Consider the following 16,866-nt stretch of genomic DNA (forward strand, 5'->3'; position numbering starts at 1 on the left):
GTTTAATATATAAGATTCTATCTCCTGCTTGCCAGAACGCTCCTATTGAATATGCTATTGTTGCAACGAACCTCTAGTCTATATGGTAGTCTATGCTTGATATAACCAAAATCAAAATAAATGTGAAATGAGTGAAAAGTTCCAACGTGGAACGTTGAATAGAGAATTTTTAATTATATTATGAATTAAACTTTTAACAATTTTTGGTCTTATCGTTATTAAATATAATCAAAATGGCCGTAAGTATTTTTTCTTCATAAAAATACTAATATAGGGGGAAAATAATTATTTTATTACAGCCACAACAAAAAGGTAAACAAGGTACTAAAGGTGCGAAGCAAATTGCCGAAGAAAATGTATCTACATTAAAATTTTACAGAAATATGGCAGTATCAGCAAATGCCGTTTCATTATTAATTCTGTATTTCTATAATTCAACTATAAGTATAGTGAGTTTTACGAAATGTTTGTGTATTTTTATAAAAATTATTTAATTACTTTTTAGGTTTTATATTTGTTTTCATGTTTAATTTATATAGGATGTTATCAATTTATGGCGTATATGGCTAAACCCAAATACACACAAACCGGACAGCTGTTAGATAGCGGTGTTGATTTAAATATGGAAGGAGGAATAGCGGAGTAAATTCTAACAATTAGTTTCCATATATTTCGAATAATATTTGAAATTTCAGGCACGTAAAAGACATAATCATCCTAACTGCTGGTTGTCAATTACTATCCTCTCTTATTTCTAATTACTTTTGGTACTTGTGGTTAGCGGTACCGTGTAGAGGTGGTTGGATATTATGGAAAAACATCTTACAACCATATTTTATACAACCTGATTCGGGCGAACCAGAAGTTAACGAAAAGAAGCAGAAGAAATTGGAAAGAAAAATGAAAAGAATGCAGAGATGATTTTAAATAATGTTTATCAATTAACTCGGGTAGATGGTAAACAATTGTTTATTTAAAAAATAAAAATTATGAAAAGTGTTTTGGTATTGTTTTTTCATTTAAATCGGTGATATGACACAAATGACCATATCATAAAATCCCCAACCAAGACTCACTCTGTATTATACTGAAATATTCGTTATTTTTTTCTTAGTGATCATTGTAAACAAAAAATAAAATTCTATAGATACATTTCAGTAAATTACTAATTTTGTTAGTCCATATTCGAGTCTCGCACTGTATTTATATAAAAATTTGATATTAAGCTTACACAGAATATCTTTGTTTAGATAGGTCACGAAAATGTTATTTCATGGAACTAAACTAGCGCCACCTGGTTTAGTAAACAATGTAGTTTCTTAAGACACATCTAGCCAGTTTAAATTTTACTAATGGCGCGAAATTTAAATGTTTTTTCTCTCAGAAATATGCATATTTTTGCTTTAATCGAATCTCCAAGATTTCTGGCTGTTCCAGATTCATCTACAAACATCATAGAATTCAAAATAACATCGTCTGTCCCATAAAATCATACTTTTTTACTGGTGTAATGCTGGTTGCCAGCATCTGATCTAAAATAATTATTATTTTTATATCTTCACTGAATTCTTCGAAATTGTAATGAATAATTACTCGAAGAAATATTTTTTCTGATATTTTGTTATTATAAGACTTAAATAAACAATGAAAAAATACATAATTCTAAAGGATGTCTAGATTTAATATAGGTTATGCTAGTTGCTTACATCTGATTTAAATTTTATAGTTTTATTCGAAGGTTTTGGGAACATTTCAAATCCCGTGAGAAATTGAAAATTCTATTTATTTAATTATCAAACTCAAGTTTATAAAATTATTATACAACAAATTGACAAAATATTTTGTATTCACATTAAACTTTAATTTAGGTAAGTAATGCTGGTTGCCTATCATCAAAGGGATTCTCTCAAAAATTGAAATATCTTTTTTAATATTTTATTAAATGATGAATGAAATCTCAATATTTTTTTGCTATTCAGCAATAAATCATGCCAGATAATAATTAATAAAGATGAAAGTATATTTCAAGACATCCATCAATTTCATTTTACTATAATTGAAATGAGCTAATGGTATTGAATAACATACATATAATCAAATAAAGTTTAAGAAGTAAACAGTGCGAAACAAATTACTTCCAATTAGGTACATCGTGAAATAAAATCAAAATGTGATTTTTAGAAATAAAACTTATGTGAATAAGAAAGAATTAAACGGTTTAAATATTTAACTCGTATATTTGTGTATGGAAAAAACCTTAAAATATTCAAAATAATAGCCAGACTGGTCTTTGGTTGATAATTTATTCCTACAATGTCAATGACATTCGTTCACGTTAACCTTGTTAATATTTAAAGATAAAATAATAATAATAATAAATAAGGACGACGTTAAAAGGAAACTGGAATGATTTCAGTCGATTCGAATACAAAGTTCAATACATAGCGAACGTGAATTAATAATTAAGACATCCTGTATATGAATCGTGTCGAAATTAATTTGTTAAATTTGTTTAGAAAACGTCTAGCGTTCATGTAAAATTTTATTTGAGTGTATTTTGTTAGTATACGTGATGTAATCGAGGAGAGTAAAAATTATAGAAAAAAAAAAATATGAAATGGATGTGATCGTTTACGAGAGCGACGTAACTGGAAAAAAGTGGGTCATTTCTCCAAGTGCTACGCACACATACACGTACGAAAGTCGAGGAAATAAATTTAAACAAAAACTACGATGATATAACAACAATTATAGTAGTTGTTGCAACACGATTTTGTTTATTCTCTTTCTTCAATCGACCTTCGGGATTACCGCTCCGTATATTTTATATACGGGGCAAATTCGAGAGTTAGTGAAAATGATGTCGAGTTATAGGTTTATAAAGTTGCGAAATCAACGTTGTTAATCGAGTCCCCGTATAATTGAGAGATATTTTTAAATTTGAGTTAAAGAAATACTGGGAAGTAACCGAACTTGTTTTCTTTATAAATTTCCATACCTCGAAATAAGTGGAAACGACACAACAACCATCGTTGGCCTCTGATTCTGGTTCCAATACTCGTTTACCCACGTTAAGGTCGATAATGAAGGCCGACAAGTGGTGAATTATTTTGAATTAGGATAATCAGGAAATTGAATTTTTACTCGCATTAAAAATTCAATTTTTGAACGTAACATTTTTGTCGATTTGTCACGGTAGATGTCGTATTTATCAAATTTCCATTGTTTCAGTTTTCAAAAAGACGAGAAACAGCCGAATGGAACGAAAAAATTCGAAATTTGTTTATAAATTGTTGAAAACCTTGAACCTTTGTCTGTTTTTCAACATTTTTGAGAAAGCGTGTAACCTTAATCGTCTTCTTGAAGAAGTCCAGAGGACGCGGACTAATTTTCCACTCAAAAATGATTTCAATTGTCAAATGATTGTGCACTTTTTTGCATTGTAAAGTATTGAGCCGTTAACTAATTCTGAACGCGGAGCTACTAAGTGCATATGTCTTTTATACAATGCGAAACAGCCGAATGGAACGAAAAAATTCGAAATTTGTTTATACATTGTTGAAAACCTTGAACCTTTGTCTGTTTTTCAACATTTTTGAGAAAGCGTGTAACCTTCATCGTCTTCTTGAAGCGTTTGCTGATTCAGAGGACGTTGACTAACCTTCCAACCAAATTTGATTTCAATTGTCAAATGATTGTGCACTTTTTTGCATTGTAAAGTATTGAGCCGTTAACTAATTCTGAACGCGGAGCTACTAAGTGCATATGTCTTTTATACAATGCGAAACAGCCGAATGGAACGAAAAAATTCGAAATTTGTTTATAAATTGTTGAAAACCTTGAACCTTTGTCTGTTTTCCAACATTTTTGAGAAAGCGTGTAACCTTAATCGTCTTCTTGAAGAAGTCCAGAGGACGCGGACTAATTTTCCACTCAAAAATGATTTCAATTGTCAAATGATTGTGCACTTTTTTGCATTGTAAAGTATTGAGCCATTAACTAATTCTGAACGTGGAGCTACTAAGTGCATATGTCTTTTATACAATGCGAAACAGCCGAATGGAACGAAAAAATTCGAAATTTGTTTATAAATTGTTGAAAACCTTGAACCTTTGTCTGTTTTTCAACATTTTTGAGAAAGCGTGTAATCTGCATAGTCTTCTTGAAGAAGTCCAGAGGACGCGGACTAATTTTCCACCCAAAAATGATTTCAATTGTCAAATGATTGTGCACTTTTTTGCATTGTAAAGTATTGAGCCGTTAACTAATTCTGAACGCGGAGCTACTAAGTGCATATGTCTTTTATACAATGCGAAACAGCCGAATGGAACGAAAAAATTCGAAATTTGTTTATAAATTGTTGAAAACCTTGAACCTTTGTCTGTTTTTCAACATTTTTGAGAAAGCGTGTAACCTTCATCGTCTTCTTGAAGCGTTTGCTGATTCAGAGGACGTGGACTAACCTTCCAACCAAATTTGATTTCAATTGTCAAATGATTGTGCACTTTTTTGCATTGTAAAGTATTGAGCCGTTAACTAATTCTGAACGCGGAGCTACTAAGTGCATATGTCTTTTATACAATGCGAAACAGCCGAATGGAACGAAAAAATTCGAAATTTGTTTATAAATTGTTGAAAACCTTGAATCTTTGTCTGTTTTTCAACATTTTTGAGAAAGCGTGTAACCTTCATCGTCTTCTTGAAGCGTTTGCTGATTCAGAGGACGTGGACTAACCTTCCAACCAAATTTGATTTCAATTGTCAAATGATTGTGCACTTTTTTGCATTGTAAAGTATTGAGCCGTTAACTAATTCTGAACGCGGAGCTACTAAGTGCATATGTCTTTTATACAATGCGAAACAGCCGAATGGAACGAAAAAATTCGAAATTTGTTTATAAATTGTTGAAAACCTTGAATCTTTGTCTGTTTTTCAACATTTTTGAGAAAGCGTGTAACCTTCATCGTCTTCTTGAAGCGTTTGCTGATTCAGAGGACGTGGACTAACCTTCCAACCAAATTTGATTTCAATTGTCAAATGATTGTGCACTTTTTTGCATTGTAAAGTATTGAGCCGTTAACTAATTCTGAACGCGGAGCTACTAAGTGCATATGTCTTTTATACAATGCGAAACAGCCGAATCGAACGAAAAAATTCGAAATTTGTTTATAAATTGTTGAAAACCTTGAATCTTTGTCTGTTTTTCAACATTTTTGAGAAAGCGTGTAACCTTCATCGTCTTCTTGAAGCGTTTGCTGATTCAGAGGACGTGGACTAACCTTCCAACCAAATTTGATTTCAATTGTCAAATGATTGTGCACTTTTTTGCATTGTAAAGTATTGAGCCGTTAACTAATTCTGAACGCGGAGCTACTAAGTGCATATGTCTTTTATACAATGCGAAACAGCCGAATGGAACGAAAAAATTCGAAATTTGTTTATAAATTGTTGAAAACCTTGAATCTTTGTCTGTTTTTCAACATTTTTGAGAAAGCGTGTAACCTTCATCGTCTTCTTGAAGCGTTTGCTGATTCAGAGGACGTGGACTAACCTTCCAACCAAATTTGATTTCAATTGTCAAATGATTGTGCACTTTTTTGCATTGTAAAGTATTGAGCCGTTAACTAATTCTGAACGCGGAGCTATTAAGTGCATATGTCTTTTATACAATGCGAAACAGCCGAATGGAACGAAAAAATTCGAAATTTGTTTATAAATTGTTGAAAACCTTGAATCTTTGTCTGTTTTTCAACATTTTTGAGAAAGCGTGTAACCTTCATCGTCTTCTTAAAGCGTTTGCTGATTCAGAGGACGTGGACTAACCTTCCAACCAAATTTGATTTCAATTGTCAAATGATTGTGCACTTTTTTGCATCGTAAAGTATTGAGCCGTTAACTAATTCTGAACGCGGAGCTACTAAGTGCATATGTCTTTTATACAATGCGAAACAGCCGAATGGAACGAAAAAATTCGAAATTTGTTTATACATTGTTGAAAACCTTGAACCTTTGTCTGTTTTTCAACATTTTTGAGAAAGCGTGTAACCTTCATCGTCTTCTTAAAGCGTTTGCTGATTCAGAGGACGTGGACTAACCTTCCAACCAAATTTGATTTCAATTGTCAAATGATTGTGCACTTTTTTGCATCGTAAAGTATTGAGCCGTTAACTAATTCTGAACGCGGAGCTACTAAGTGCATATGTCTTTTATACAATGCGAAACAGCCGAATCGAACGAAAAAATTCGAAATTTGTTTATAAATTGTTGAAAACCTTGAACCTTTGTCTGTTTTTCAACATTTTTGAGAAAGCGTGTAACCTTCATCGTCTTCTTGAAGCGTTTGCTGATTCAGAGGACGTGGACTAACCTTCCAACCAAATTTGATTTCAATTGTCAAATGATTGTGCACTTTTTTGCATTGTAAAGTATTGAGCCGTTAACTAATTCTGAACGCGGAGCTACTAAATGGATATCTATGCAACGATCTTTCTAAAATTGAAGAAGCGTGCTTAGGAATTAGGCAAACGGATTCAAAATTGATTTAGGAACTAATTCAATACTACTATCTATCAACTATATTATTCAAAAATAAAAATTAGTGAAGCAATCAGACTGACTGGTGTTGATTCAGTTGTATAAAATACAAACAAACGGATTTCTACGTTTTTTTTTTGTTCCCAGACCGTTCGATTTATTTTATTCTGTTGTACTAAATCAGTTTTACGTAATTTTCAATTATTTTTTCCACCTTTTTGTACACAATTGTTTGTGCAATGTGAAAGTTTTATATTTTATATATTGTGCCGTTTGCTCCGATGATCTTGTTTAAATAAATATGTTTATTGTTGATTAATTATCACGTAATTTAACTCGATTGCGGTGGGGATATTCTGTTCGGTGGTTTGGTATTCGTCTTTCTTTTAGTGCAAGTTGTTGGGTTGTCGGTGGGTGAACTTGTTTGAAACAGCAACGGTAAGTTTTATATTCGCGATTCCTTCAATAATAAACTTTCGAATTTACCCTGTAGCACGTAGGTTGTTGACTTTAGAATCATCCGTAAAGTTTGTTTTGCAGATTTATACGAAATTTTGAAAATTTTTTGGAAATAAAATTGTTTAAAAATTCCTAAAAATATATTTGTTGAAATGTCAATCGAAAAAAATGATTTCTAAAAATAGATTTTTCAAATTTTCAAAATAATTGATTACAAATTTATTATATTTTTAAAGAATTTTTTGACATTTTATCTATAGGGCTGGAAACGAAAAAAAATTATTTTCTTTATATATTATTTAATAAAAATTTCGTGCTTTGTTTCCAATTTCAAACAGATTCAAATTAATAATAATATTAATAAAAATAAATTAAAATAGTTATGGCCAATTTATTCTTTTTTTAATATTTTTTTACTCACTAAAGAGATTTGTAAAATTTTTTCCGAGAAAAAGTAGTTTTTTTGTTTATTTTGAAAATTTTTGGAAAAATATAAGTAAATATTTCATAATTTTCAAAAAAAAAAATTATAGTAATTATATTTCGGAATTAAATTAAATTAAAAAATAAAAAAAACACGTTTTAATTTATTTTTTATATATTTTTTAAAATTACAATTAGCTGATTTATAAATTTCAATTATTTATTGCAAATATCTCGTTTTATAATGCAAATACGTCAAAAGTGATCTGCAACAATTTGATAGGTAATTTTTTTCTCTACAAATTTTATTTAAATTTTTTTTTCATATTTCTCAATATGTTCGAGATATTTTGAAAAACAAAGTAAATTTCAGTTTTTATTATTTTATACTCCCTTTTTTCAATTCAAATTATCATTTTTTATAACTAATTAAAGATATAAGTTTGTGATGATTCTAACCTATATTGTAACCGATATACATAACCTCAATTGGATATTTTTATACAAACGACCGACAATTTTAACGTTCAATCTGAATATTGTCATAAAAATGATAAACTTTTAATTCTATCTCATAAAAAACATGATAATCTATTATTATTTTTTTTATAAAAATCAGTAAAATTCCTCTAATTAACATTTTTCCCAAAAACTATGTCGTCGCATATATTTTTTTAGACGACGTCATCTGGAATTTGTTCGTTCTGTATCCATTTACATATCGAAAGTTGCGTTTTGAGTGTTCCATGTTGTGAAAGTGACACTGCAAAACACTTCCGGAACGTTCTGAAGTGACTCTAGCCACTTCAATTTTGACAGTTGACAGTTTGACTTCGATAATTTTGCATAATCTTAACAAACTATATAATTCTAACCACCTCATAATTATATTCGAGTCAATTATATATAATAAGAAAGAAAAATGACAAAAACGAAAGAAATTACGTTATAAATATAAGTTTAAGTTGATTATTATTACGGTAAATAACGAAACTAAAATCATTTGATAAACCTGTTGACAAATCAATCAGTTGACGTGAAAAAAAAAATCATTCATCTCTACCCACAACAACTACTTCAAATCATCGACACTTTCAATAGATTAAGTCGTATGGAAATGACTACGAGTACGATCGAAGTTTATTTATTTAAAATACAATTTTTAGACGTCGTCATCTCAAATTTATTCGTTCTGTATTCAATTATATATCGAAAGTTGCGTTTCGAGTGTTCCATGTTGTGAAAGTGACAGGTCCGTATTGCAGAACACTTCCGGAACGTTCTGGAACGACTCTAGCCACTTCAAAGTTGACAGTTGACAGTTTGACTTCGATGATTTTGTATAATCTTAACAAAATATATAATTCTAACCACCTCATAATTATATTCGAGTCAATTATATATAATAAGAAAGAAAAATGACAAAAACGAAAGAAATTACGTTATAAATATAAGTTTAAGATGGTTATTATTATGGTAAATAACGAAACTGAAATCATTTGATAAACCTGTTGACAAATCAATCAGTTGACGTGAAAAAAAAATCATTCATCTCTACCCACAACAACTACTTCAAATCATCGACACTTTCAATAGATTAAGTCGTATGGAAATGACTACGAGTACGATCGAAGTTTATTTATTTAAAATACAATTTTTAGACGTCGTCATCTCAAATTTATTCGTTCTGTATTCAATTATATAGCGAAAGTTGCGTTTCGAGTGTTCCATGTTGTGAAAGTGACAGGTCCGTATTGCAGAACACTTCCGGAACGTTCTGGAGCGACTCTAGCCACTTCGATGTTGACAGTTGACAGTTTGACAGTTTGACTTCGATGATTTTGTATAATCTTAACAAAATATATAATTCTAACCACCTCATAATTATATTCGAGTCAATTATATATAATAAGAAAGAAAAATGACAAAAACGAAAGAAATTACGTTATAAATATAAGTTTAAGTTGATTATTATTACGGTAAATAACGAAACTAAAATCATTTGATAAACCTGTTGACAAATCAATCAGTTGACGTGAAAAAAAAAATCATTCATCTCTACCCACAACAACTACTTCAAATCATCGACACTTTCAATAGATTAAGTCGTATGGAAATGACTACGAGTACGATCGAAGTTTATTTATTTAAAATACAATTTTTAGACGACGTCATCTGAAATTTGTTCGTTCTGTATTCAATTACACATCGAAATTTGCTTTTCGAGTGTTCCATGCAGTGAAAGTGACAGTTCCGTATTGCAGAACACTTCCGGAACGTTCTGGAGCGACTCTAGCCACTTCAATGTTGACAGTTGACAGTTTGACAGTTTCACTTCGATGATTTTGCATAATCTAAATGTTTTAATTTTCTGAAATTATTTTGTTTTATCCGAAGTATTGTCTAAATTAATGAATAACAATGAATTATCTTCTTAATCGATTCTACATATTTTTAATTTACAAAAAACTGCAAGTGAATAATAAGTATAATCAAATCATGACATACATACTGATTTGTTAAATTGTATAATAGCGAAAGTATTTAAAATCAAGTTCAAGGTGGGTATCGTCGTTTATTGACCTTTCATTTAAAATATAATCTTGGAAAAAACTACAAACTTACTTGAAATTAACTAATAAAGTAGATTTTTTAAAAAAAATGAGTTTCTTATATACGTTTTTCACGTTAAGAAGACGTTGATTTCATGATATACAAGATTACAAAGCTACAACTCGGAATTTTCTTATGGGAAACAGTGTGGAGATCTAGAAGGTTTAAACGAACCGTAGACATTTCGGGAAAATTAAAACTACTAGAGATTTATCTTATTAATTATCTGGCCCAACAAAGAAATCGCAAATATATTTATTTTTCACGTAATTTCCCTTTTTAGACCCACACACTTTTCCCAGCGACGTTTAATAAGTTCGATACCCGTCAAGGTCCTCAAAATAGCCATTAAATCTTCATCGTTCGAAAATATTTGACCACCGGACCGTTTGTTCAAAACTGGGAGCGGAAAATATTCCAAGGGGGCTAAATCTTGCGAATATGGTGCAAGGGGTAGCAATCCAAACTTTGATTCATCAATTTTTTTGATGAAATAACATTTTCTTTACCGCATTCGGCCTTTTTTCTTCGTTCAAACGTTGCAGTAAGTCCGCGTAACACCCACCGTTGATAGTCAATGGAAATTATCCCAAAAACCTTTTTGATTTCAATGTTTTTGTTCTGGATGTGAAGTCACGTATGAAACTCGATGGAAACATCTACACGGTGTTGTTTTTGTTCCATTTCATCTTGCGCACAGCTTCCTCGTGCCTAAATTTTCCATGTACCGAGCTTTTTGAAATGCCTACGACGTCTGCTAGCAATTGACGATCATCAGAAGGATTTTCCTGGAGTCGTCACCTCATTTAGTATTCGAAGGTCGTCCGGTCTCGTCTAAACTACGCCACGCAGTATTTTACTGTTTATAACGAAGGAACAAATAATAAACAACGTTTAAATTAATTACAAACACATATTTTTTGAAAAAGAATATCTAAATCAAGTTGAAAATTGCGTAGAAAATAGTTTTATTTGGTTTGTTTGAAATAGTCGCCAATTTTTATAAAACACCTCGTATACTGTTAATTCTAAATGCTTATTTTTATATTATAAATCATTTCATTAGAAAAATGTTAATTATTAAAAACATTTGGGGTATTTCAAAGGTTATTACTGTACTTGACCTTGTTTAAATTTTGGTTTTCGCACGTATTACCAAGAATTATTATTCAAATCAAAATTTTGTTCATAACCTTGCTTTTCTTTACAAGAAATATAATATAATAAAAACAATTCCATTGTGGTATAAATATAAATAAATAAAAATAAAATATAATCGACTTTTCATCCGGTAAAACGGTTTGTAAAAAATTTTATTCACAAAAAACAAAATAAATTACAATTTTATAAATACTAAATTAGTTTAATTAATATTAATGGTCGAATTTAACAAAACTTATTAACAAAAATCCTTATTTATATTAAAATTAAAGCTGAAGTTTTATTGTACATAAAAAAATCGTATTTTTTTTGTTTCAAATGGTTATTTTTAATCCTAAAGTGTTTACGGCTTTTTTTACTCACCAGATGTGAATCTTGTGCACCTGCAGAATTTGTACAAAGCAGGATCGTTAATCTTTCCTTGTCGTGACATTTTTCATTTTTAAATATTGAATATTTTATCAAGAAAACATTTGACAAAAAGTTAAAAAAGTCATTAGGGTCGTATCCATTTAATAAACTCTTAATTCCGTGCAAACTTCTTCTAGTTTATGCCTAACTTGTTTTATTTTACTTTCACCGTGAGATATACGAAAAAATGACGACATGTATCCAGTATATAATACCTACTATGTTGAGAAATGTTACAGAAGAATGTAATACCGGATTCTTTTATTATTTTTGTGTACATTAATCAGACGAAGTTGGCACACCCTGTATACTAGATGATAATTTGTAAATGCGGTAAATTGAAATAAAAAAATCGACCTGTTTAAACGAGTTCAAACTGCCTCTACGCTTACGTCCAGTTTTGGAATAGTTCAGATTCCAAATTATATAATATATAAGGTGTGTCATTTATGTTGAAGAAAGTGTGTTATGGAATTATACAAAAATGTCGATGTCGGTTTTATTTACGTAACGAATTATACTATTATACTCTTAGTTTTATATAAAATTTAGAAAAAATCACGTTTGATGAGAATTCTTCGATTTACGAGACTCATTTATAAACCCTGTATATTTGTTAAATTCTAGATGACTACCAAATCAGAACTAATAATGATGGATACCTGGACGGATCGCTGTAATTTCAATATACGCGACAACAAATTTTTCAATAGGAAATTGAAAAAAGAATTATTCGAAATTGCCAGCAAAGAATTGAGGGAAAACGAAAACGCCAGAAAGGAATGCGTCGCTCATTTACGCAATTGGGTTAATCAACATCCCGATATAGAGAATTGCCTAACTGGTAAGATAACAAACCGTATAAATTCACAAATTCTCCAACATTTTTTTTTAAATTAAATTAAATTATGCACACGTTAAATCATATAGCAATTTGTATCTCCCTCGTATAATAACGTAAGTGTGATATATGTAACTCGTTCAACAACTAACCGACTTTATGCATTACCCTCAGGGTTAATAGTTACCTGAACATTTGTCCCATATAAAAATCCCCGTATCCTCCATCATGTAAAACATATACATAATCTTTGATTTTTTTCGTTTTCAATCCTACGTATGCAATTTGTTCAATATATACAACGTTTCTTATTGATTTGACATTATAGAATAGAGTATGCAACACATTTAACATCTACCACGTTTCTTATTGGTTTGACATTATAGAATACAGTATGCAACTCATTTAACATCTACCACGTTTCTTATTGATTTGACATTGTAGAGTAAAGTATGCAACACATTTAACAGCTACCACGTTTCTTATATAATCCAAAAGTACTGTTTTACGTGTCATACATATAAATGCATTCAAAATAAAAGATATTCAAAGTAATTAGTAATATTAATCATCATGATTTACTGTAATCTCGAATAGAAATTTCAAAAGACACAATTTTAATGGTTTTGTTTTTTCCCAAACTTGATTTTACTTATTCTACACTAAAAAAAAAAAAAAGATTATTGCTTAAATTTTATAACCTACTTTAAGTTATTAATTAAAAATGTTTGTTTAGGATGTTTGTTTATTGGACGTTCGCGTTTTAAATCAAAACATATCATTTATCGATTTTATGAAAATATATTTCTCGTGAAGTAATATATGATTAGATAAAATGCACTTTCTTTTCCCATATTACGTCGTTTGCATGCAAATATTCATTGAGTCACTAAAATTGAGAAATATGGAACATTATTTTACGTAACAGTCGATTATTTAATAAATATAAAACGATTTTAAATAATTAATAATACGTCACTCAATATAATCGTGTGATTAACTAAGAAAAATACATCTCTAACTTCTCTATACCGTGTTTCTAGAAAAATTTGTCAAATTAGACTTCAGTTTCATCAATTACTTCTTCATTTGATCTAAATTTGTTAGCAGCGAACGTTGTTTTTAAAACAGTAGTCACTGGGGACCAGATCTGGACTATACAGTGGATTAGTACTCAATGGCGGCGCCATCTGTGTGCCAAATTTAGAAAGAAACATTCTAATATTGAAACACAGATTATACAAGCAATTACCGCCATCTCTAGGTCAAGCCTGGTACTTCTGGGACTATTTTGTTGAATTTGTTATACAACAACGATTATTTTTATTATGAGAATAAACTATTGAAATGTATTGAATAAGGATGATTTATTTTTTCAGATGACAGCTTCTTGCTGCGTTTTCTTCGCGTGAAAAAGTTCAGTTTAAGTATGACAGAACAAATTTTATTGAAATATCTCAATTTCCGTAAAAGGTTCAAGCATTTCATGTACAATATGGATTGTTTGGATAGAAACGTTTCCGAAATTATCGGTGATGGGTTAGTTTTATTTCCAATTTGAATTTTACGATCCTTTTTTTATATATATTTTTTGTAGATTTTTATTCGTTAGTCCATTTAGAGATTCTTTCGGTAGAAGAGTCATCATTTATGATATTGGTAAGTGTAGAATAAAGAAAAAAAAAAAAATAAAAAATAGGAAATTCAATGGTGATGAAATGGTTGCCTACCCAGTAGGTTCGCAGCGGGATTGTGATCCGAACAGTTAGGAGTAGTGTCAAAACGTCATATGTCAATGAAATAACGTTGCCAGATTTTCATAGTAGTAAGGAAATTAAAGAAATTCGAAAAAATAAGGGTTTATTCGTATTTAATGATATAAAAATTGATATTTTACAATTTTTTTAACGGTTAATTTAATATTTTCTCCTTTCAAAATGTTTTTTTTTTCAGGTAAATTCAATTTACATAAATTCAATGGTGTGGATTTGGCTAAAACGTTCGCTTTAACGTACGAAACGTTGTTAGATGATGAAGAAAATCAAATTTTAGGTGTTACACATGTAGCTAATTTAGCCGGTGCTAGTTTGAATTACGTACCTCTATTTACCGCTACAGAATTTGCTATAATGGTGAGGTGGGGCGAGGTAAGTTTATTTTGTCGTTATTATTTTGAAAATTTTCATATATTTCATGTATCTTGAGTCAATATTCACGCACATTAAAGAAAATCATCCAATTTCGATGCTTTTACCGTTTAACCTCATTGCAACCTAACCTAACATAACCTAACTTAATCTAACGTAACCTAACCTAGGTTTTCTCAACTAAACATCGAGTTAAATTGTTTTTGCCGCGTCTTAGATGGATTTTAAATTAGTAAATAGTCGAGTGAAATGTTTCACTTCTTTTTCGCAGCAATCCATACCGATGAGACACAAACAGATCGACGTGCTGAACATGCCATCGATAGTAAAGTTTGTTTTCGATTTTGCTTTAACGCTCGCAAGTGATAAATTGAAAAGGAGACTTAACGTGAGTAATTTCTAACCTCTTTTTAATTATTTTTCAACAAATGAATTCCGCTTCAGGTTCATTCGTCTATAGATCAGTTGCATACGAAAGTGAACAGGCGTTGTTTACCCTCGGAACTCGGTGGCGATATTCCATCTAAAGAGATGATTAGATTGTGGAAAGCGGAACTGGAGGGAAAGAGGAAACGCCTCCTTTCTTACGACGACATGAATCTTCTCAGTGACAGAGGAATCATCAGGAGAAGAAAACCGGTGAATTTAGACGAAAACGGAATAAGCGATTTACCGGGAAGTTTTCGAAAATTGGATTTCGATTGATAAAAGTATCGAATAGTTTTTATTTTAATTAAATTAGTATGAAATATGTTGAATAGATCGAGTTGAGTTTGGAGAAAATGGCGTCGTGTTGGACTTTTACATATTCCAATCGGCAACGCTGGAACGTAATCTGTCAATTATGTCAATTAGTGGCTACTGTTACGTTGTCGTGTGTTGTAATAAATTCATAAATATTGACAATATTTTGTTTAAATTTGTTAATTATTTACGATAAAATGGAAATAAAAACACAATCAGGTCTTTGATAACTAATTTTCAAAACAAATTTTTAAGTAATAGTCGGTGTTAATAATTAAAAATTAAGAATTATTTCTATCTCTTTTTATTCCATTGAAACATGTATAAGGACGTATATTATTATTTATACCTACGAGGTGTAGTCGAAAAATATCAAAGTAAAATAAAATTATTCATTATTTTTTGATGGATTCTAATAGGTTAAGATTTTTTTTTTGTATTTTTATCGAATACCACATCATCATCACCAATCCTAGGATTTATATATTCTTTAATGTATCCTTAAAGGACTGTGAATATAATAATTTTACGAATAAATTTACTTAATGAAATAATTGTTTTGTTTTTTTTCCAATTTTTAACCTCCACAAACACAGATAACAATAAATGATGAAAATAAGTTGGAATTAATCAAATTTGAAACTATACAAAATGTTTAATTTTGACATTTACGCCGTTATCTTTAATAATAATACTTTGGTTAAATTTTGATTGGAAAAACTAATTTTAACGCCAGAGCAAGTTGATATTTTCATAAACGAAGCTCTTGATTGGAAATATCTGGCGACGAAGGTAATAGATTTCGCAATAATTCACGCGTTTTATTTTAGAAAGTTGTATCTAATGTTTATTGGATTTTAAGTAGAATCAATCGTTAAATAAAACTTTGAATAGTGTCAAATTTAATGGTTCGTCATTAATGATCGGTATTTATTTGTTAATTTTGGGAAAATACTATTAGTCATAATGGATTTTCGGAAATTACATTCAGAATTGTAGTTTTCTATAACCCAGTTGGCTTTCAAGCTATCCACTAGAAACATCCACTGTAAGTACTTATTATTTATTTTTTTCTTGATAAAAACCGAGAAATTTTTATTTTATTATACAGGGTGTCCCACGACGAGTTAATACTATCTGTATATGGCAAAATTTTTACGTTTGGGCCCGTAACTTTGTTATTTTAAATAGAACACTCTGTATATTAATACATTTTTGAAATCTACGTGAAATTTCAGTGAACTTTTGTCTGAAAATTTTTTTCGAAAAATGCATACTTTTTGAATTATTAATTTTTTTATAAAAAAAAATCGACAGTTGTAGACGCTTATAAATTATTTTTTTACGAGGATACCCTTGAAGATATGAAAATGATTTCTGTTCTGTTGCCTTAGGTAATATCAGGTTTTTGAATGTATATTAAAAAAATTTTCATTTTATACAGGGTGTCCCACAACGAGTTAAAACTATCTGTATATGGCAAAATTTTTACATTTGGGCCCGTAACTTTGTTATCTTAAATAGAACACCCTA

The 16,866-nt window shown here is 30.0% G+C and overlaps 2 protein-coding genes across 2 annotated transcripts; both read left to right on the forward strand.

Moving 5' to 3' along the window:
- Positions 1-101: 101 nt before the first annotated feature.
- LOC130447436 (transmembrane protein 208) lies at positions 102-999 on the forward strand. Its single transcript, XM_056784249.1, has 4 exons — positions 102-239; positions 300-449; positions 506-642; positions 696-999. Exons 1-4 carry the CDS (start codon positions 234-236, stop codon positions 919-921), a joined length of 519 nt encoding a protein of 172 aa, XP_056640227.1. The 5' UTR covers positions 102-233; the 3' UTR covers positions 922-999.
- A 5,824-nt stretch (positions 1,000-6,823) lies between these two features.
- LOC130448240 (clavesin-2-like) lies at positions 6,824-15,884 on the forward strand. Its single transcript, XM_056785519.1, has 7 exons — positions 6,824-6,972; positions 12,229-12,445; positions 13,822-13,981; positions 14,040-14,101; positions 14,396-14,589; positions 14,861-14,977; positions 15,034-15,884. Exons 2-7 carry the CDS (start codon positions 12,229-12,231, stop codon positions 15,292-15,294), a joined length of 1,011 nt encoding a protein of 336 aa, XP_056641497.1. The 5' UTR covers positions 6,824-6,972; the 3' UTR covers positions 15,295-15,884.
- The last annotated feature ends 982 nt before the right edge of the window (positions 15,885-16,866 follow it).

The sequence above is a fragment of the Diorhabda sublineata genome, chromosome 8 (genome assembly GCF_026230105.1).
Source record: "Diorhabda sublineata isolate icDioSubl1.1 chromosome 8, icDioSubl1.1, whole genome shotgun sequence".
Lineage (NCBI taxonomy): Eukaryota > Metazoa > Arthropoda > Insecta > Coleoptera > Chrysomelidae > Diorhabda > Diorhabda sublineata.

What these genes read in the sequence shown, in the direction of transcription:
- LOC130447436 (XM_056784249.1), top strand. An exon ending in ATAATTCAACTATAAGTATA is followed by an intron (nt 450 to 505) that starts GTGAGTTTTACG and finishes ATTACTTTTTAG; the next exon opens with GTTTTATATTTGTTTTCATG. An exon ending in ATGGAAGGAGGAATAGCGGA is followed by an intron (nt 643 to 695) that starts GTAAATTCTAAC and finishes TTGAAATTTCAG; the next exon opens with GCACGTAAAAGACATAATCA.
- LOC130448240 (XM_056785519.1), top strand. Translation starts at nt 12,229, where the DNA reads ATGACTACCAAATCAGAACTAATAATGATGGATACCTGGACGGATCGC. An exon ending in TATAGAGAATTGCCTAACTG is followed by an intron (nt 12,446 to 13,821) that starts GTAAGATAACAA and finishes TTATTTTTTCAG; the next exon opens with ATGACAGCTTCTTGCTGCGT. An exon ending in TAATGGTGAGGTGGGGCGAG is followed by an intron (nt 14,590 to 14,860) that starts GTAAGTTTATTT and finishes TCTTTTTCGCAG; the next exon opens with CAATCCATACCGATGAGACA.